At 39.1% G+C, this 22994-nt stretch overlaps 1 protein-coding gene across 1 annotated transcript in view; it reads left to right on the top strand.

The window, feature by feature from the left end:
• Window positions 1-8650: 8650 nt before the first annotated feature.
• SDAD1 (SDA1 domain containing 1) overlaps window positions 8651-22994 on the top strand; it is a 31730-nt gene continuing 17386 nt past the window's right edge. The window contains exons 1-8 of the mRNA XM_037529094.2: window positions 8651-8878; window positions 15141-15245; window positions 15736-15834; window positions 16398-16508; window positions 18515-18586; window positions 18663-18763; window positions 21834-21891; window positions 22635-22709. Of these exons, the coding sequence (XP_037384991.1) occupies window positions 8789-8878; window positions 15141-15245; window positions 15736-15834; window positions 16398-16508; window positions 18515-18586; window positions 18663-18763; window positions 21834-21891; window positions 22635-22709 (711 nt within the window). The 5' untranslated portion in view covers window positions 8651-8788. The remainder of the gene's footprint in view (window positions 8879-15140; window positions 15246-15735; window positions 15835-16397; window positions 16509-18514; window positions 18587-18662; window positions 18764-21833; window positions 21892-22634; window positions 22710-22994) is intronic.

Raw genomic sequence — 22994 nt, 5'->3', positions numbered from 1 at the left:
CAGCATTGTATTTCGTCAGTCTGCCTGTTCTGTTCCCGGCTCAGGCTCTGGTGAATCCTCTCACCTTCCCGCGCTTCTGACTGTACCCAGTGCTTGTATGAATAAATAAATAAATCTTAAAAAAAAAAAAAAACCAAAACAGCACTGGCTGGAGTAAAGGTCAAGAAGACCAGGGAGAAATTTCCTGTGGTGGAATGACCAGCTTTAAAATACTTACAATAGGTAAAACCTGGAAACAACCCAAATGCCCCAAAATAGATGACTGGATCAGGAAGATATGGCATATAGACACAATGGAATATTATTCAGCAATCAAAAAAGATAAAGGCATGCCATTCGCAGCAACTTGGATGGAGCTGGAAGGAATTATGTTCAGTGAAATAAAACCGAAGGAAAAAGAAAAATATCGGATGGTTTCACTTATAACAGGAATACAGGGGAATCAAATAAGACATCAGTGTAAAAAAAAATAAAACAGTACAAAACACAACAAAGCAAAACCAGACTATTATAAATCAGAGACATCCTGCAGGGGAGGAGGAGGGAGAGGGATCAGAGGGAGGGAGGGAGGAGCAGAGGGGGCTGAGGTGATGGTGCACTGGTGCCTTGGGGAAGGAAACCCTATGGGGACTACACCTGAGGGGGTGGGGGGAAGAAAATATTGTCTAAAAAAATACCGGATGGGCCTCCCCTGGTGGCTCAGGCTGTTGAGCGCAGTGCTCTGAAGCAGTCCGCAGCTTCTGCAGCTTCGGTTGGATCCTGACCGGTCGGCGAGGGTCCCACATGGCTTGACAGACCTCTCCTGTCGCTCCCGCTGCTCCCCTCAGCAGTGTGTTTCAGTCAGTCGGCCTGGTCTGTTCCCAGCTGTGTCTCTGGTGACACCTCTCACCCTTCCATGCATCTGGACTGTACTCCGGTTCTTGTATTAAAAAAAAAAAAAAACTTAAAAAACAACAACAACAAAAAACCGGATGGTCTCACTCATAGCAGGAATTTAGAAAACCTAAATAAGGGACCAGGAAAAAGACTAATTGCAATCAAGTACAAATCAAAATCAACAAGCAACTATAGACCAGAGACACACTATGGGGGGTGGGAGGGGGCGGAGAAGAAGAGGGATTAGGGTCAGAATAAGGGGGGTGGGAATTGTATGGGGAATATAACCAAGATGAAAATGCATACATTGTGCAAAAATGGAAAATGATGTAAGAATTCTATAAAATATAATATTAAAAAAATAAATAAATAAAATTTAAAAATAAAATTAAAAAAATACTGCTGGATGGCATTCACTTTTTTTTTTTTTAAAGAAAGAATGAATTTTTTTTTTTTAAAGATTTATTTATACAAGCACTGGGTACAGTTAGAAGCGTGGGGGAGGTGAGAGAATTCACCAGAGCCAGAGCAGGGAACAGAACAGGCAGATGGACTGAAATACACTGCTGAGGGGAGCAGCGGGCGGCAGGAGAGATCTGCAGGCCTTGTAGGACCCTGGCCGGTGCCGGTGCGACCCTGCGGGCAGCCTCGCAGCCCAGCGCTCAATCACTGCACCACCGGGGGAGGCCCGGCATTGACGTTTAAATGAAGCTTTCCTGTAAGCTTTACTGGGACTCTGGAAATATTGAGAAAAGTTTTGAATTTCTTAAAATTGTTGGAATAAGAACTTAAGTACTTTTATTTACATATTGAAGATAACCACTGAACGCTCCAGTACTTTAGGGCCACTTGGGTTATGTGGCAGCCACAGAGGTGCACCGCCTGGATCTTCCTTCCACAAAGAACTTGTTCAGCCTGAAGGAGCACAGCTGAGAGCCTCGAATTGCAGTACCTTGGACTCACCTCAGATTTCAAACTGAGGTCACACCCTTACTGGTCAGTGACTCAAGATAAAAGAGCTAGTAGAGTCTGGTCATCACCCAGATCAATCTGACAAAAGGATAAGGGCAAGGCTTTGTTTCTGTTACCCAGTATGAAATTAAATATTGATATAATGTGCAGGGGTCTATCAGCAAAGGAACTAGTATTCCCCCTCACAATTCACAAAATCACTAAGGATTTTCAAAAGTAACTAAAATGCATCATCCTTTGAGGTGTCAAATGTAAATACACAGAAAAACCATTCGATGGTTCTTGAGAAACAAGAACTGGGCAGGGGTAAAACTAGTCTCTATAGCGCCCAGTGCTGATAGATTTGTCCCAAGGTCACCTCAAAAGTTCCCAACGTCCACACAGAGAACAAGGTAGGCGTAATTGTGGGCAAAACTCACAATAAAGCTGGGAAGGGGAAAATAAATAAAGAATAAGGAAAAATTAAACTAGCCTGAGTTCTTGTGTGTGGTCACTTTGTCAAGTAGTAGACTATTGGTGTTAAAAAAGAAAAGCAAGAGCTTCCTCTAGTGGCTAATATTACAAATCACACAACTGAGAAACTGGAAGGGACTAGAGATTATCCATTCATTAATTCAACAAATATTGAGTAACCACTATGTGCCAAGCATTGCTCCAAGTATTGAGGAAAGAGTATGAACACAACAAAAAAAATCTTCATTGAGCTCAAATTCTAGTGCAAAAAGACAATAAATAATTAAGCTGGTGAATGCCTATATTCCCAGAGGTTTTTAGGGATTTGCGGGAGAAAATAAAGCAAAAGAAGGAAGTGTGGGATGGGAGGAAGGATAGAAGGTCAGAAAAGGCATCCTTAATAAGACGTAGTTTGAGGGGAGACCTGAGGAAAGTGAGGGAGCTGATCTGTGATACTTCAGTGAGAGGAAACAGCAGGTTATCTCTGAGGATTGACACACCTGAGGCAGCTAGGAGGCCATGTTGCAAGGGGCAGAGTGGGCAAAGGGGAGTGTGAGGAAGTGAGTCCAGAGAGATGAAGTGAGGTTGGAATATACATGGCCTCTGTGCTACTGAAGAACTTTAGCTTTAAATCTGACTGAGGAGCTGGAAGAGTAACCTGATCTATGTGAAGATCCCCAGCACCATTACAACAAAATACACTGGGGGGGGGGGGTGGAGGGCAGGAGCAGAAACAGACACCAGCTAAAAGTCAATTATCAATTACGTTTCCAGATGAAGATAGAGGCCAACTGTATCCAATGCTGCATGTAAATTAAAAAAAAAAATGACCATAGAACCTAGCAACAAGAAGGCAATTGGTAATCTTGATAAAACGTTTTAGTAAAATAGTGTAACCAAAATACAAATTAGCAGGTTCTCGGAAAGTTAAATATAAACCTATCCTATTATCCAGCCACTCCACTCCAAGGCACTTCCCAAAAGAAATGAAAACAGGTCCACATAAAGACTAGAATGTAAATATTCATAGTCCCAAAGTGGAAACAAACCAAATACTTAACAAGTAAATGGATAAATAAATGTAGTATATCCATATGGTGGAATACTACATAAGAAGAAAAGGACAGAGATATCGATACACACAATACTATGGATAAACTTCAAAATAAGTATGTAAGTGAAAGAGGCTTGACACAAAAGAGTAGATATTGTATGATTCCATTTATATAAAATTCCTGCAATGCAAACTTAACTACAGTGACAGAAAACTGTCTGGGAATGGTGGAGAACAGGGAAACTTAGGGGTAATGGATATACTCATTATCTTGATTGTGATAATGATTTCATGTGTGCATACATTTCTCAAATCTCATCAAATTCTACACTTTATGGCCAGTTTCTTGTGTGTTAATTATATCATAATAAAACTGTAAAATAAATATATTATCATAAGGATGGAATCTCACATATCCCTTGTTGGACTGTCCATTTCACTAAGTCCTGACTAATGAGATACATTCAAAGGTGTTACAATATTTGAAACTCTTGTAGGGCTAATTCAGCTGGAAGATGCATCTTTTTGTGATTCCCCAACTTCCTCCTTCCCATTACTTTCCATAAAGGCAGTACTTTTGGTCATTCACTTAATGGGTCAAGACTGTGCTCCAGGGCCTCTCTGGTGTCGCAAAGGGTTAAGCCTCAGCACTATGAAGCTATCCTGAGCCACAGCAGCACAAGTTTGATCCTGGCCAGGGAGTTACCCACATGGCGCAGCAGACCTCTCCTCTCTCCCGCTGTTCCCCTCAGCAGTGTATTTCAGTAGATCCACTGTTCTGCTACCCACTCTGTCTCTGGTGAACCTTCTTACCACCCACACCTCTGGCCTGTACCCCAGGTCTTGTATGCATAAATAAATAAATCCTAAAAAATAAAAAAAAGACTGTGCTCGAGTTGCTATCTGGACTATCTTAAGCAGCCCTTCAACCATCCCAAATAAAGATAAAATTCTAAGTAAGAAGAGTATACTCCTCATGTAATCAAAATTTAATATAATCTCTATTGAGGGACCTGTAGCCTAGACCCCTTCCAATGAAGAAATTCTTAATATAATGGAGTCCAGGGTCTCCCTGGTAGTCTAGGGGTTAAGATGCAGCACTATCACAGCTGCACCCTGCATTAGATCCTGCCAAGGAGCTGACCCACATGTGGTGAAGCAGACCTCTCCGTTCTTGCCCGCTGCTCCCCTCAGCAGTGTGTTTCAGTAAATCCACCTGTTCTGCTCCCCACTGTCTCTGGTGAATCCTCTCACCTCTCGCAACTCTGGCCTATACCCCAGTTCTAGGCATAAATAAATTTTAAAAAATATATTGGAGTCTAGATAGTATGATATATTTTATAAATTATAATAGGATCTCTTTTGCAAAGGCATTGAGAAGATTTTCTTTCTCTAGAATAATTCAATTGAGGTTAATCATCATTTGGGAATTAGAAAAAGAAGAGTCCCTTTACCAATGCAAGAATAAATAAAGAAATAGCATTTTCTTGGTATAATCTGGCCAATATACATTTAACACATATATGTTACATTACACATAGTATAATCATTTTTTTCACATTTTAAAAATGCATATTCAGTTAACCACTCTAAATACATATTGTACTTATTTTCACTTCTGTACTTTCAGTTACTCATAGTTAATTGGGGTCTGAAAATATTAGTACAATAAAATATTTTTAGAGAGAACGGCCACATTCACAAAACTTTCATTGCACTGTGTTATTACAACTGCTCTACTTTATTATTAGCTACTGTTGTTAATCTCCTAGTGTGTCTAACTTATAAATTAGACTTTATCATAGGTATATAAGTATAGGAAAAATATAGGTTTCGGTACTTTATGTGGTTTCAGGCATCCACTGGGGGTCGTGGAATGCATCCCATTCCAAGGGGCAACTGCTGTATTCAATTAGCCACTCTCAGCCTTCTTTTTCTCACCTATCAAACAAAAAATAATCAATCAATCAATCAATCCTGCTTTCAGGGTACTGGGAAGTAAGAAGAGCTAACCTCCATGGCCTCCTTGTATTAGCATGTAATGCCTGTGACTATCAGGACTGCATAACCTCACTTGTTTTTTCTCATTCCTGCCTTGCAGCTTGCTCCTTTCCCAGTCTTTGGTCAAATCAAACTTCTGGCCATCCTTGAAATCTACAAGACTTTTCCAAGTCTTTGTGCCTTTTTACAGGTTATTTTCTTTAGGTAGAGAGGCTTCCTTTTCCTCCTCCAGAAAAACTCTTCACTGAGAATTTTAATCAAATAGCGCTTTGTCTATTTCTGATTTCTCTAGGCTGGGTTGTAAGTGAAAAATTTTTTTTAATGTATTGATTAATGATTGGTTTATGATACTATAATATTTAGTGTGTTTATTAGTGTCCCTCATGAGACTCTGAGTTTCCTGAGGGCAAATGCCCATACCTTATTTATTTTGTATTCCTAGTACTTACTCTAGTATCTGACAACATGCATTGCGCATAAAAGCTTGTGTCATGACATGAATGTTTATGTCACAATTTATTTTGATGACTTAAATATTCATAGCACATAAGCTTACGGTTTTGATGAATTATATTCAATAATTTCAATATATGTTTTGATAATTTTTTCCTCAATAGCACAATCTCACCAAAAATTTTTTTACTTTTAAATTTATGAATGAGTTATAAAGATTTATTGCATAGGGGCCTCCCTGGTGGTACAAGGGGTAAAGACGTAACCTATGAAGCTCTCCGCAGCCACTGCAGCACGAGTTCCATCCCTGGCCAGGGAGCTACTCACATGGCACAGCAGACCTCTCCTGGCTCACCCGCTGCTCCCCTCAGCAGTGTATTTCAGTGAATCTGCCTGTTCTGTTCCCCACTCTGTCTCTGGTCAATCCTCTCACCCCCCCCATCTCTGGTCTGTACCCCAGTTCCTGTATGCATAAATAAATAAATCTTTTAAAAATATATTTATTGCATACATTAACTGCTTAATAACTTAACAAGTTCCTGCTTTAGTGATTAATAAAAGGTCATTCTCCAAATGCAACTGAAAAACTGGGCACAACATACCTGATTTTATTTGTGCTCAGGTATGATTACAGACTTCTCTTGTTTTGGGCTCATTTCCTGGCAGTCACAGATGACCTGGGCTGAAGATGGTGTTCTGTGAAATTATTTATGTTAAGGAGAACAACACTGTACAACTATGAATAAGCCCAGCTACCAGCTACCAAATTACTTTTTCCTTTCTCATGTAGTTACAATCAAAGCTGCCTGGATTGAAATCCCATCTTCTCACTAGCTATGAATTTGGGCAATCAACTTCTCTGAGCTTCTTTCCTCATGAGGATCTGTAAAGAGCAGACATTATAGAATCTATTTTAGGGAGCTGGTCTGAGGATTAAAGGAGTCAATACAAGTGAAGTGCTTGGAACAGTGTCTGTCACAGGGTGAGTGATCAAATGTATTTTTATATTAACAACACCCTATCTCATTTCTTTAATACATATTTATTTTTGCACACCATGAGATTATAGAAAAATATTCTCTTTGAATTACCAGGATCTGAACTAAAAATGGCTAAAGAGTACTTACAAAGGTTATAATAATGGGTGCTTTCGAACACAAATTAATTTGCATTTTTTTTTTTTAAAGATATATTTATTTATTCATACAAGCACTGGGTACAGTCAGAAGCGCGGGAGGGTGAGAGAATTCACCAGAGCCAGAGCAGGGAGCAGAACAGGCAGAAGGACCGAAGTACACTGCTGAGGGGAGCAGCGGGCGGCAGGAGAGGTCTGCGCGCCATGTGGGACCCTCCTCCTGTGGCCTGGGAGCAGCCGGGGATCGAACCGGCGCCGCAGAGGCTGCGGGCAGCTTCGCAACCCAGCGCTCATCCGCTGCGCCACCAGGGGAGGCCCTAATTTGCATTTTTTTTAACTGATCAACATGATCACATTTTATCCAGTCCACACCTTTATTCTTTGTCTGGATTACCTTGAGTTGAAACATACAAAATCAGGTATTTAAGATTATACAGAAAAACTTGTGCTCCTCATTGCTTTTTCTCCCCTCTCTAAAATTGAACAGTGATCTACTCCTCACGGATTTTTTTTAAGCACCTAATTTCAGATTGTGGAATTAAATATAAATGATTAATCCTCGTCATTCTGTTTCATAGGTGTGTTGAGAGGATGCAATGAACTAATATGTGTGAAAGAAGTCTTCGCATTTCAGAAACATTTGGTAGTAGTGTTACAGGGCAGGAAGAGTGGCAGCCCAGGAACCCTAAACTTGCCTGTTCTAAATAGGTTCTGCCACCTGCCACATCAAGACAAAACATAATACAGGGGTTAAGACCTTTAATGGAAAGTGAAAGGTTCAGCCAGGTAAAGAAAAGAGCCAGGCTAAATTTCTTCAAGGCGGGGGAAATTTATTGCGCCCCGGTGGGATTCACGGACCAAAGGTGGGAGTGGTGAAGCCGCACACGTTTCTAGAGAGAGGCAGGCTTTTATAGGGTGAGGAGAGGTCAGGTGGGAGAAGGGGTTTGCACAGCATGAAAAGACTGTAGGGCGGGGAGGGGTTCATTGTCTGAATTTTCTAGACAGGTGGGCTTTCTGGTGGGCTTTTGCATTCCAGCCTCCTGTGACCTTTCAGAAAGGAATTTGAATACAATTAGTGTGCAAAACAGAAAAGGGGAAGAATAAAGATTCCAAATCATGCATCCAAAGTTACCCATCTCCTCCTGGGTAAATGCCCAGCCAAACAGGGTTGGCCCAAAGCAGGCTCACTGAGGTCGGAAAGCCTGCCACAAGTCCAAGGCACCTCCTGGTGGGGACCCACAGAAATAAGACAGAAGGGGCCCAGAACGTCTGGGACAGAAGGAGCAAAATCAAAATCAAGAAAAAAACTGCCTCTGTTAACCTCCCCACGGGTCTCTCACCCACATCTGTTTCAACCAGTCCAAGCCCAAGAAGCAAATGCAGCTTCTTCCCATGTCTCTCTGCTCCACGTGCCTCCCCCAGGTCTCCTTGTTGCTTCCCATCTTCCTTCCTTCCCCAGTCTCCTCTCCAGCTTCTCCTCCTCCCTGCTCAGCTCCACCCTCCCTTGGGAGGAACGGGGAACTGAAAACTCCCCTTTCCATGGGGACCACACTGTTGCAGTAGTAGCGGCGGGCCTAAAGAGAGCGAAGGAAAATAAAAATCTCATAATCTTTACCAAGCTTTTTTTTTTTTTTTGCCTTTGGAAGTAAGTTTGGCACTCTGAGGCTCCCGTAGTGTACACGGTCCCTTTAAGAGTCAAGATGGCGCTGCCTACCGTGCTTCCCATGTGCTGTTTCCGGTCGTACTCGGAAGCACGATTCCCAGCCGCTGCTGGCGAGGTGGGAGCTTGCCAGTGGTGTGGACTTTCTTAAAAACAGCAGTGCGCGGAGCGATCGGCAGCCAGCATGTCCAACAGAAACAACAACAAGCTCCCTAGCAACCTGCCGCAGTTACAAAATTTGATCAAACGGGACCCGCCTGCCTACATCGAGGAGGTGGGAATGCAGCGCCACATCGTTAGGGGCCTGGGTTCCAGTAGTTGAGCCATCGGCGTGGGGGAGGCATAGGGTGGAGCTGGGATTCTGGCTCACAGCGTGTTCTGATGTTAACTTCAGGGGTCCTTCAGGAGAAAAGAGGGCGTTGGACAAGGGACAAGCCTCAGGGTTCGTTCCACACCTCTTGCAAACACCCCCTCTTGATTTTCTCTGCTCCGCCGTCAGGGAGACACCCTTAAAAATCTCATTTTGTTTTAGGATTTATCTTCTAAGCTTTCTAGCAGGTTTCTCACTCTTCTGTGTTTTGAAACCCCTCACTTGAGTTAGCAGGTAGTGCTTAATGAAGCGTATGCTTTCGGCTGACGTTTGTTTCCGAGAGTCCACTTTGTCTTCTGGACTGTCGGGAAGGAAGAGCAATTTTCAAATATAAGGACCAGACACGGGAATTTATTATATCCAGTTAAGCCAGGATTCATTATTACCGAAAGCTAGTAAGATTCGGATGTTAGAATTTTTCTTCAAGGAAAAATGATGAATAGTTAGATTAGACCCAGATTAGGAGGAATTTTGTGTATTGACTTGAACAAACTGTGAACGTTAAGGGTATTTAAACCAAAAAGTGATGAAGGGAAAGTTGTGGTGGTTTTAATTTATTAACCTGGCAAGTGCTTACTTCAAAGAGGCACCAAGCAGGTATCTCTGCCTAGGAGCTTTTGCTGCAATTACTTTTTTGTGCATCTTCCTCACTACATTGTGATTTGGTCAAGAAGAACACAATTGGCCTTCTCATTTTCCTCCCCCCCACCCCCAGATTTTCACTTAAATATATTTATCTGAATGATTTTTGACAAGTAGTGGTGTCAGTGGTTTAGGTCACTAGTAGAGAGACTTTCCAAAGATCAAGGCAGTGGAGATAAAGAGTAAGGAACAGATGCAGGAAGTCATCTAAGTGAGGTTTTGAGGTGTGTAAAGCACTGTACAACGATTGACAGAGTAGTAGTTGAGAATCTGAAGAGTGCTATATTTAAGAGCATTGGTTTAAGAACAAACTCTAAATTTGGGTTCTGCTGTTGACCAGTTATGTAAATAAGGAGGGTTATCACTGAGCCTGTACATAGCGTGAGGAGATAAACCTAATTCAGTGGATTGCTCTTTCATTCACTGAACAAATATATATCCAAATCCACATATATTTTATCTACTGTCTATCTTCTAGACTCTAGGCTCTGGGGATACAACAGTAGGTAAGACAATATGAGTGCCTTTTTTATGTTGGGTGTATGTTCTAGTAATGGTAGGCATAGAGTAGTAAGGACTATAAATGAAACAGTGGGAATATGTTAGAATTGGAGGCTGTTGTTTTAGATTCCATGAGAAGCTTCTCTGCTATGATGATACTGAGCCAGACAGGTCCAGAGCATTCTAGACAAAAGGAATAAGAAGTGCAGTAGCTCTTGGAGAAGAAATAGGCAACAAGTGTGACTAAAGTGTAATGAGCACAAAAGCGGGTAGAGGAAGATGATGTGGAAAATACACACAGGGGTCAGATCATGAAGGGCCTTTAGGGCCATGATAAGGAATTTATATTTTATTCTTAATTCATTAGGGTCATTGAAGAGTTTTAAGCAGAGGAGTGACATGATCTATTTTAGAGTGGCACATTTTTAAAAGTTTACTTTGGAGGCTGTATATAGAATGGATTGTAGAGAAACATTGCTGGAGGCAGAGTAACTAATACAATAGCACTTGGAATAGTCCAGGCAAAGAATGGTGATGCCACTGGAATTTCAGCAGTAGTTGACAGTTTGGGCTTGCTCTACATGGAAATAGTTAGTAGGGCTTCCTGGTAGGATGTGGGGAAATAAGGAAAACAGAAGGAATGAAGGGTGACTCTTTTTTTTTTTTATTTCTGTGTATAGGTAGATGATAGGTAGATAAACTACTTTCAGAGGTTCATTCATCTGACAAGTGTTGAATATCTCTTATGTGCTAGTCCCTGGGACTATAGTAATGAACTGTACAGATTAAAATCCTTTCCTCATTAAATTACATGCCAGTAGGTAGAGACATGAAATAGCAAGTAATGCAGAATATACCAAATGATGGTAAATGCTTGGAGAAAAAAAATGTTAGGAATGAGTGAGCTATTGCTATTTTAAATGGGTTAGTCAAGGCCTTCTTGAAATATTTTTGCATAAAATCTGAAGGGAGTTGAGGGAAGCTGTATAAATAATTTAGAGTCAGAATGACCTAGGCAGAAAGAACACTAAATAAAAGGAACCAAAGGCAGGAATATGCCTACTAGTTCTGAGGACTATGAAGGAAGTATGGCATAAAATGGGAATGAGGGAAGCAGGAGTAATAGGAGGTGAGGTTTTATATTTTATAAAACCTAGATGTTAGTAGGAACATTGGATTTTACTCTTGAGATGGAAGCCTTTGGAAGGTTTTGAGCAGGAAAACATGAACCTCCTTATATGAAAACAGGGTTACTCTGGTTGTTTTCTTTTGAGAACAGATTGTAGGAGGGCAAAGTTGTATAACCATTATCACAACCTAATTTCATAATATTTTCATCACCACAAAAAGGAACCCCTATGAATTAAATAGCCATTGTAGATTGTAGAAGCAGAGACCTCAGGTAGGAGACTGTTGCAGTTATCCACAGCAGGAGATGGTGGCTTGGACCAAAATGGTAACAGTGGGGAGAAGTGATTAGATTCTATATCTGGTAGGTACAGAAAGTCCTAGGGAACACCAACATCCAGAGGCTATTGAGTTGCTAAATAATTAGCAAAAGGGACTGAGAAAACAGCCAGTGAGGTAGGAGGAAAATCTGTTAATGTCCTAGAAGCCAAGTATAGAGGGCTCCCAGGGTGGGAAAGATCAAGCATCTCACACTGATGAGTCAAATATCATAAACAGTGGAAATTGACTGTTAAATTTAGCAACTTGGATATCATTGGCTACCTTAGTATGAGCAGTTTAAGTAAAGGAATGGAGGCCATAAAGCCTGTAGAATAGGTTGAAAAACATTTAGGGTATGAGTTCATTTACATGAACTTTCCAGAATAGGCACCTGCATAGAGAGAGAAAGATTAGTAGTTACCAGGTCTTTGAGGTTGAGGGGAAATAGAAAATGGCTATTAAGGGATAGCGGTTTCTATTTGAGGTGAGGAAAATATTATGAAATTAGATTGTGATAATGGTCACACAACTTTGTGAATATATGGAGGCCACTGAATTGTACACTTTGAAAGAGTAAATTTATGGTATGCTTTATATCAATTTAAACAATTTTTTTGAGAATGGAAAGTGATTGGGCAATAATTATGGACAACTCATTGAAGATTTTATCTGAAAAGAAGAAAGAAATGGAGTGTAAACAGGAGTTAAAGTGTGAGTAAGAGGTTTCTTTTAAGATGGCAGAAATGACATCATATGTGTTTACTGATGGGTGCAGAAATTGTTGAGACAAAAAATGAAAGAGGAGACTGCTGAAACAAAAACCTAGATTGAATAGAGGGTGTGGGTTTACCTGATATCAAATGATGACCTGATAGTTTACTATCACAGCAGGAGGGAAGGTAATGTGTATGGACCCAAATGAAGCTACATGGTTAAATAAGGGCGCTAAAGTATGACAATTATCCTCAGGTTGTGTGTAGTCTCTTAGTGAAACTGAAGACAAGATCATCAGTTGAAAGTGAGAATAGGGAGAGAGTTTGAGAACAGAAGACAGAGCACAAAGTGGTTGTCTAGAGAGGAGGAAAGTATGATAAGATTGCCAGAATGCACTACGATCCTTTTGGGGGCTTGTGGTAATGAATTTAAAAGGAGATTAGTTAGCCAATTCTCCAACTGTGCTTAGCTCTGAGAGTGTAGTCGTGGAAAAGGAAAGCATCGCATGGGCATTTGTCATATGAGCACAATGAGAGAATGGGACAGCGTGGTGAGTTGAAGTGTGTGCATGAAGGAGATTATAGTGATTGCTCATGGAATTGAAGCTGGCTGAGAAGCTGGGTAGTGGGTGCGGAGGACAGGAAGTAGGCTCACTGGACTGGATTCTAGTGAGGCTGTTGGGATTGGGATACTGTCAGAAAGAGATGGAAAAGAGTAGATGGAAACTGGAAAAGAAACACCTCTAGAGGACATTATGAAAGAGTTATAGTTGTTGCTAATGACAAGATTTGGAATATGATCATGGAGTGAGGGCTAAGGTGGAATAAGAGTTCAAGATGACTAGAGGTGAGATCAAGGAGGGGAGAGGCTAGGGTATGGAATGTGAAATCACCACAAGCTATGAGGGGAATTATGTTCGTGGGTAATAATACAATGAACAAAGAACTGGAGTGTTTGAGGAATGTGGAGAATGACTATAGTCAGCAAGTGGTTATAAGAGGATGAGACAGGCAGACTCAAGAGAGGTAGGGTCTTAGCTGAAGCATGTAGCAGCTACAAGTTTCTTTCTTGCCTCCTACTCTTGGAGAAAACAGAGACCTAGCAGTTTTGTTGAGGAAATCAAGAGTTAAGTTTGTTTTTTGTTTTTGTTTTTGTTTTTTGACCATGCTGAGTTAAGATGTCTGATAGGCATATAATGGAGATGTCAGGCAGTTGGATTTATGAATTTGGGGTTTATTTGAGCAGTTAGGCTGGTAATATAAAGGAATCATCTTTGTCATAGTGCCAGTGTCTCTGTCTCTGTCTCTCTCTCACACACACACAATTTAAAGCCATGGTTTAGGATTGAAAAGTAGATGGAAGGCATAGAACTGATACCTGTTGAGTTCCAACATTAGATTGTTATTTGTTAATTGAATGAAACATAATTAAATGAAGTTATACATAATGAGCTTGGCAAATAGCAAGCTGAATATTACTTTTGACTGTTAACACAGTTTATCTATAACTCTGGGATAAGGTTTTAATCAGTTTTTAAAAGAAGAGGGGAATTTTGATTGGAAGGCTTCATGTACTTGAAATATATTTACATTTTCACCCAGTATTTACACCCAGTATTTTTTTGCTGATGTGAGTGCTCTACATACATAGACAACATTGTAGGGGGTTATTTGGATAACAAATGACAGAACAGGAACAAAATCTGAGTTATTTGATTCTTACTTCTCTTCTTTACTTAAATTTTTGGGTTTCTTTAGATTTATTTTATTTATGCATATAAGAACTGGGGTCTAGGCCAGAGGTATGGGGGTGGGAGAGTGAGAGGATTCATCAGAGACAGAGTAGGGAGCAGAACAGTTAGATCTACTGAGATACACTGTTGAGGGGAACAGCAGGTAACACAGAAGTCTGCTGTACTATGTGGGTTAGCTCCCTGGTAGGGATTGAACTTGGGCCTCAGTGGCTGGTGATAGCTTGATAGTGCTGAGACTTTAACCCCTGTGCCATCAGGGAGGCTCACCACCTAAATTTTTTTTAATGTTTTTTTTTTTTAAAAAAGATTTATTTATTTATGCATACAAGAAGTGGAGTATAAACCAGAGGTGCAGGGGGTGAGAGGATTCACCAGAGAGAGTGGGGATCAGAACGGGTAAATCCACCGAAATACACTGCTGAGGGCAGCAGCAGTCAAGACTGCCTGACTAGCCAGGATGGAACTCATGCTGCAGTGGCTGCCGACAGCTTGAAAACACTGTATCTTTAACCCCTGCACCACCAGGGAGGCCCCTCACCACCTAAATTTTTAATAATGAAAGTTTCTTTAGATTGCCTCTGATGTACTTAAATTTTTCAAAACTCATTTTGAATGCACATAAGGCAATGGCAATGTCTATATGCTTTCTTTCTTTTTTTTTTAATAGAGGCATGATTTATTTATTTATTTATTTGTTTGTTTGTTTGTTTTGTTTTGTTTATACATGCACTGGGTACAGTCAGAAGCGCGGGAGGGTGAGAGAATTCACCAGAGCCAGAGCGGGGAGCAGAGCAGGCAGAAGGACCAAAGTACACTGCTGAGGGGAGCAGCAGGCGGCAGGAGAGGTCTGCGTGCCATGTGGGACCCTCCTCCGGTGGCAGGGGAGCAGCTGGGAATCGAACCTGTGCTGCAGAGGCCACGGGCAGCCTCGCAACCCAGCGCTCAACCGCTGCGCCACCGGGGAGGCCCAATGTCTATATACTTTCACCACATCTTTTTCTCTCTGTCACTATCAAAGACTGCTAAGTAATTTTTTGATTTTTTAAATTGAGAAAGTCATATAATAGAAGGTAACCAACTTAATTTTTTTTTTTTTTTTTTTTACAGTTTTTACAACAGTACAATCACTATAAATCCAATGTGGAGATTTTCAAATTACAACCAAATAAACCCAGCAAAGAACTGGCAGAACTGGTGATGTTTCTGGCACAGGTAAGAAGATAATTTTTGAATAGAAAAAGGACAGTTGTCACAATTTGCAAACTCTTTTTCTAGTAGTATTCAACCTTCTTTCATTTGGAAGTGGAAGTTTAATTTTTAAAACAGATTTTTTTTTTAAAATAAAAATCCCTTTTTGGAACTTTTATTCTTTCCCTATGTTAGAAGAATTCACTAGAGCTTTTCGTGGAACCATCCAGAGCAGAACTTTCAAGTTATTTGTTTTCTAATTTATCATAAAATTTACTTGTTTTCTAATTTATCTAAAACACCTCACACATATTTTACTAAAACTAGAGGAACTATAAAAGAGAGCAGAAAAAGGGGCAAGTCTACATAAGCAAATGGGGAAAAAAAGAGAAGGTTTAGAACTATCTTCTGTGAAACATAGTCTTTTACTCTCCTTTCCAGAACATCCTAAGTAAGTGCATATGAAATATAGGAGAGAAAGAGAAACTTCAGAAGAACCTTTGCTTTGTTACAGATTGGTCACTGCTACCCAGAACATTTAAGTAACTTTCCTCAAGAGCTGAAAGATCTTCTCTTCTACAATCACACTGTCTTGGATCCAGATCTTCGAATGGTAGGATCAATATTTGGATTAGAAAATTGTGCTGTATTCATGTGTGCATATAATATGTGGTTAAATGAGAACAGTGTCTCAGCTAAATATCTTTTTGAATTGTAAATCAGAATTTTACCCCATTTAAAAAATCTTTTTGTGGTTTCTCACTTATAGAATAAGACTCAAGCATATTATCATGGCCATAAATCCGTGCGTGCTTGCTTTCTTATTGTGTTTTTGATTTTATCATCTTTGTGGATTCATTGATCACTGGAATTTTGTTGTATATTGATACTTTTTTGTTTTCCTGTGTAAAGTAACCATCACTCACTATTTTTCAGCTATGATACCTTGTTTTACTTCCTTCATTATACTTTTCATTATCTGAATTACACCTGTTTATGTGTTCATTGTCTGTCTAGCCCTTCTTCTGCTCCATTCCTAGTGTAAGGTCCAAGACTGTTCTGTTCTGGTATCTAGAATAATGCTCAGTTAGTAGAACATAATTTTATGGAGTGTATATACTCCAGTTTCTCATCTTTAATTCATTTTCTTATAGTATATTTTCTCTTTTTTCTAAGACATTTTGCAAAGCTTTGATCTTGCTGAGAAACAAGAATCTCATCAACCCATCAAGTTTGTTAGAACTCTTCTTTGAACTTCTGCGTTGCCATGATAAGCTTCTGCGAAAGGTAAAGAGCAAAATGTTTTTCCCCTCCATGTCATTCATCCTTGTAGTGACATAGAACTTGTGGGGTTTGGAGTCTCTTGAGTTCTTGATGCTTTACATCATTAGATGTAATTAAAGATAATTATAAGAGGAAGAAATTGACCTTTGTATGCATACAATATGGTGGTGTTAGCTAACACCATTTATTGCATACTATTTGCTTGGCATTATTTTCAGAGTTTTTTTAAATTCTGTTATTTACTCCCCCAAACCCTATGGAATAGGGATAATGATAATGACGATGATGATTACTTTACAGATAAAAAGTTCGAGGCACAGAGAGATAGAGTAGTGAGCTCAGGGTGTCACAGCCTCTGAATGGTGAGGCTGGAACAGAAGGCCAGGGAGTCAGACTCCAGACCCGAAGCTCTATTCCATTTACTAACAGCCTTACTCAAAATAGACTGGACACGCATAGCTGTAATTGGCCTTGCCCTCACCTCCGAAAGGCCCTACTTATAACAAAAAGTTAGCATTCTCATAGACCTTTGTGCTCACTTACATAAGCAATACTAAAACTGAAAGTTTACGAAGGAAATAGAAGAATGTAAAACTTAAGTTTACATTTTACTGACTTAAAAGTTTTTCCCCCAAAGTATTGAAAGATTACTACCATTTGATTTCAGCAATTTATAAGATGTACAAGCAGGTTTGTACTTCTTGCTCTAACTTGTAGAGTAAAAGTGGTCCATGGGCGCATATTTCTTTGCTTCTAATATGTAATTATTTAAATGTTCATGAATAGAGCAACTTTTTTTTTTTTAAAGATTTATTAATTTATTTATACAAGCACTGGGTACGGTCAGGAGCACAGGAGGGTGAGAGAATTCACCAGAGCCAGAGCAGGGAACAGAACAGGCAGACCAACGAAATATACTGCTGAGGGGAGCAGCAGGCATGGCAGGAGAGGTCTGCGTGCCATGTGGGACCCTCGCTGGCAGCCGGGGATTGAACCAGCCCTACAGAGGCTGCGGGCAGCTTCACAGCCTTGCGCTCAACCGCTGCACCACCAGGGGAGGCCGTATAGCAACTCTTTTTAAATAAGTACTAAATCTTATTATTGCTCAGTACAATAGTGCTGATGACCATCAAAACCATTAAGCATTTGAGCACGTTACACAACAAACAAAAGCAACAGTTCAAGTTTGAGAGAGTCCCACATGTATTACACACTGGTTGTCCTAAATTTCACGATAACAGCTCTCTAAACGTATTCATGAAACTAAGAAAAGTACACAAGCAACTCTGAAATGAAATCAATTTATTCAAGTATCTCTATTTAAAATGTGTAGTTCAGTGTTTTTTAGCACAGAGACTGCAATTATCACCACTATCAATTATAATGCATTTTTTTACCCTCAGAAGAAACCCCATTTCCAATAACTGTCATCCCCCATCCCTTCCCTCCACCCCTTCCACCTCCATCCCAGTGCCAGCCCAGGGAATCACCAGCCCAGTCTAATTCTGGTCTACTGTGATCAGTTCATATAAATGGAGTAGTATAATACATGATTATTTGTGACTTATTTTACTAAGCTTAATGTTTTCAAGATTTATCATCCATATTACAGAATGTATTAGTACTTAATTATTTTTGTTGCCAAATAATATTGCACTGGTTGTATCACATTTTGTTTATCCATTCATTAGTTGATGGACATTTGGGTTAATTCCACCTTTTGACATTATGAATAATATTGCTTTGAATATTTGTGTGAACATTGGTGTGGAAATGTTTTCATTTCTTTTGGGTGTATAACTAGGAGTGGAATTGTTAGCACTATGGTAACTACTAATCTTTTGAGGGCAACTTCAATTATGTCTGTAGTCACTTATTGTTTGCTTTGGGTTTCTTTTGTGATAAAATGAAAAAGAGGTAAAATTAACTCCTCCTGTACATTTGTACTTTTTTCTAATTTAAGCAAGTTTAGAAATGTTACTTAAAATGTATGTTTTTCTTTTCCTCAGACTTTATACACACATATTGTGACTGATATCAAGAATATAAATGCAAAACACAAGAACAACAAAGTGAATATAGTAAGTACCCTTTTGTTCTCCATGCTTGCAGCTTTGTGCCATCAGTATACTAAGTTTTCTTTTTCCTTTTCTTCAGGTATTGCAGAATTTCATGTACACCATGTTGAGAGATAGCAATGCCACTGCAGCCAAGATATCTTTGGATGTGATGATTGAACTCTACAGAAGAAACATCTGGTAATACATTTGTGTATGTGTGTGTGAGTGTGTTTGTCTCTTGAGAATAGAATTTTTTATTCACTTGTAATTACTATAGAGCACATACCCAAATATTTTTTCATCAACTCTTTAATATTCCTCTGTCATAGATTAACTTAGAAGTAAAAATACAGAGGCAGTCCAAATGACTGGTGACAATATTGACTACCATTCTTGAGTACCTACTTTACATTACCTGTTCAAACTTCAGAACATGTAATGCAGCTTTTCTGGGATTATTACCATTTTATAGGTAGTGAAACTGAAGTTCATAGAGTTTAAGTTTTGTAGCTAGTGAGGGACAGAATTGAAATTGAAATCCAGATCTGACTCAGAATCATAAAATTTTAGTTTGTTGGTACAGTATCCTAATTCATGTCTTTTGTTTTTCTTAGTACCTTTTTTTTTTTAACTGTAGATGTAATATTCATGGAGAAGCTAGAAAAGTTTCTCCTTTTTAATCATTGATAGTACCATACTTGGAGATGATCACTGTTAATATTTTATTATATTCCCTGTTGCCTTTCTTTAACGTAAATTTTTTTTTTTTTTTAAAATACATGCCTCTTTATTTTTTTTTTTTAATAAATTTTATTGTTATATTCCCCATACAATTGCAGCCCCCCCATTCTGACCCCAATCCCTCCCCTCCCACCCCCGCCCCCCTAAAAGTGTCTCTGGTTCATAGTTTTTTGTTGATTTTGATTTTCACTTTCTTATAGTTATTCATTTTCCTGGTCCCTTATTTAAGTTTTCTAGATTCCTGCTATGAGTGAGACCATCCGGTATTTTTCTTTTTCTTTTTGGCTTATTTCGCTGAGCATGATCCCTTCCAGCGCCATCCATGTTGCTGCAAATTGCATGTGTTTATCTTTTTTGAATGCTGAGTAATATTCCATGGTATATATGTACCACATCTTCTTGATCCAGTCATCTATTTTTGGGCATTTGGGTTGTTTCCAAAGCTTAGCTATTGTAAACAGTGCTGCTATAAACATAGGGGTGCAGGTGTTCTTTGGAATTGATGTTTCTGTGTCCTTTGGGTAAATACCTAGGAGTGGAATTGCTGGATCATATGGAAGCTCTATGTTTAGTAGGTCCAGAAATCTCCATACAGTTTTCCACAGTGGTTGGACCAGTTTGCACTCCCACCAACAGTGCAGAAGAGTTCCTTTTTCTCCACACCCTCGCCAACATTTGTTGTTGCTAGTTTTTTTAATATGTGCCATTCTCACTGGTGTAAGATGGTATCTCATGGTAGTTTTGATTTGCATTTCCCTGATGACAAGTGATGTTGAACATTTTTTCATATGCCTGTTGGCCATTTGCATTTCCTCTTCAGAGAAGTTTCTTTTAAGCTCTTCTGCCCATTTTTTGACTGGATTATTTTCTTTGTTGTTGTTGAGTCTCATCAGCTCTTTGCAGATTTTTGTGATCAGTCCTTTATCATTAGTGTTGGGTGCAAAAATGTTCTCCCAGTTGGTGGGGTTTCTCTTTGTTTTTGTTATTGTCTCTTTTGCTGTGCAAAAGCTCTTTAATTTGATGTAGTCCCAGCTGTTTATCTTTGCCTTCACTATCACTGCTTTGGGTGATGTGTCTGTAAAGATGTCTTTGATGTGCAAATCACGTAGTGTTTCGCCTATATTTCCTTCTATATATTTTATGGTTTCAGGTCTTATGTCTAGTTCTTTAATCCATTTTGAGTTGATTTTTGTGTATGGTGTGAGGTGGTGGTCAAGCTTCATTCTTTTGCATGTAGCGACCCAGTTTTCCCAGCACCATTTATTGAACAAACTTTCTTTGCTCCAATGCATATTCTTTGCTCCTTTGTCAAAGATTAGTTGACCATAAATCTGTGGGTTTATTTCTGGATTTTCTATTCGATTCCATTGGTCTGTATGTCTGTTCTTGTTCCAATACCATGCAGTTTTGATGATTATGGCTTTGTAGTATAGTTTGAAGTCTGGGAGTCTGATGCCTCCATTCCCTTCTTTTTTTTTCAGGAGAGCTTTGGCTATTCGGGGTTTTTGGTGATTCCATATGAATTTCATCAATAATTGTTCTATTTCTTTGAAGAATGACATTGAAATTTTGATTGGAATAGCATTGAATCTGTATATTGCTTTTGGTAGGATGGCCATTTTAATAATGTTTATTCTTCCAATCCATGAGCAGGGGATGTCTCTCCATTTCTTTGTGTCTTCTTCTATTTCTTTTAACAGTGTTTTATAGTTTTCTTTGTATAGGTCCTTTACCTCTTTTGTTAGATTTATTCCCAAATATTTGATTTTTTTTGTTTCAATAACAAAAGGGATGGTCTTTTTGATTTCTTCTTCTTCAGATTTATTGTTTGTGTATAGGAAGGCTACTGACTTTTGCGTGTCTTTAACGTAAATTTTTAAATAGGATGGCAGTTTTACTACATTATGGTTTTTTGTTTTTTTTTATGTTATATGCTTCACTTTATCTTGAGTATGTTCTTATGCCATTAAAAATTCGTCCAAAAGCCCATCTTAATGACCATGTAATTTTCTAATGTTACACTGGGCTAAACTTTAATTAAATGTTTACCTGTGATTGACTATGTAGGAACCCATGACTTAAAAATATTACAACTGTGAACTTTAACTTGTCAAATATTATTTTGGCCATTATCTATGCTATGAAATATACTAGAAAAAAAATTACTTTAAAATACTCATTGTCTTGGACCTCCCCGGTGGCGCAGCGGTTGAGCGCTGGGTTGCGAAGCTGCCTGCGGCGTCTGCGCGCTGGTTTGATCCCTGGTTGCTCCCCAGCCACCAGAGGAGGGTCCCACATGGCGCGCAGACCTTTCCTGCCGCCCGCTGCTCCCCTCAGCAGTGTACTTCGGTCCTTCTGCCTGCTCTGCTCCCAGCTCTGGCTCTGGTGAATTCTCTCACCCTCCCGTGCTTCTGACTGTATGCAGTGCATGTATAAACAAAAAACAAACAAACAAACAAACAAATAAATAAAACATACCTCTATAAAAAATAAATAAATAAATAAAATACTCATTGTCTCTCCCCAGGAATGATGCCAAAACTGTCAATGTGATCACAACTGCATGTTTCTCTAAGATCACCAAGGTGAGTATCTGTAAGGCTGTGTGAAGGCATTATTCGTTCACTGGGTAGAAGGTGAAGGCGATGATAAGTGAGGAAAAAGTAATGTGTGTATTTGCAGTTAATGTTTAGTAATGGTTTCTTTGTGCTTAGGTGCTTCCCTGGTTCATTTCTGCTTTAGAGGAGTCAAAATTACCATGATTTCTTTTTTCAAAACTGAAAATGAAGAAAGTCTTATGATTGATAGATTTTAATATTTTATTGATACAACATTGGTTTATAGTGTAATACCAGTTTTAGATACATTAGAATTCAGTGTCTGTATACCCAGAATTCTAGTTTCCATTCTTATAGTTTCTCTTGACTTTTTAAAATGCTGAGCTTTAAACAGTAACTTTCACCCTTATTTTGTTTTCCCCTGTAATTCTTATTCTTTTCTTGGACTCTGGCACAACTGAAAGAAATTTCAGGACTATATTTGACTTCCAGTGAGAAGGGTTGTAATGTCACTTTCCTTGTGAGAGGTGTGGAAATTCTTGACAGTTTTCTTACGGATAACATCTATGTAGAGCCTGGCTGTTTTTATCTAGTTAAAGATATGTACTTATAAATAACACAAAATATTATACTCTAATTAAGAAAAATTAGTCCAGGTCCCACCTCTCATTTTTTCTTCAGATCTTAGTTTGTATGTATAGACAAAAGTTTTTATTCTCCATTGTAAATTGGGTTTAATTTTAACTGATTTTGTTCTAATTGGTTTTTAGATATTAGTTGCTGCTTTGACATTCTTCCTTGGTCGAGATGAAGAGGAGAAACAGGACAGTGACTCAGAATCTGAGGTTACTTTAACATTAATCGCTTCTGAATTTTTCAGTTTATCAGATTTCTTTATTGCTCTCTGTACAACTGCAAAATCCATCAATGCTCAACTTAGAAAGAAACTGTATGTCACCTTTATCCTGTAGTGAGTTTGCCATACTGGAACTTTATTTAGAATTTGTCACCTATCCAGTGTGATTGGACAGATAACTAATAAAACTTAGATTCATTCTGCCTTCATTTTGGTTTTAAAGCTATTATTATACCTATATGTCACTATTTAAACTTAGAATGAGAATTGTTGC

This window comes from Talpa occidentalis, unplaced genomic scaffold (genome assembly GCF_014898055.3).
Source record: "Talpa occidentalis isolate TD23 unplaced genomic scaffold, MPIMG_talOcc4v2.1 talOcc4.6, whole genome shotgun sequence".
NCBI classification, from domain to species: domain Eukaryota; kingdom Metazoa; phylum Chordata; class Mammalia; order Eulipotyphla; family Talpidae; genus Talpa; species Talpa occidentalis.
Note: the sequence above shows the minus strand (reverse complement) of the source record. Positions and strands in the feature narration are given on the sequence as shown.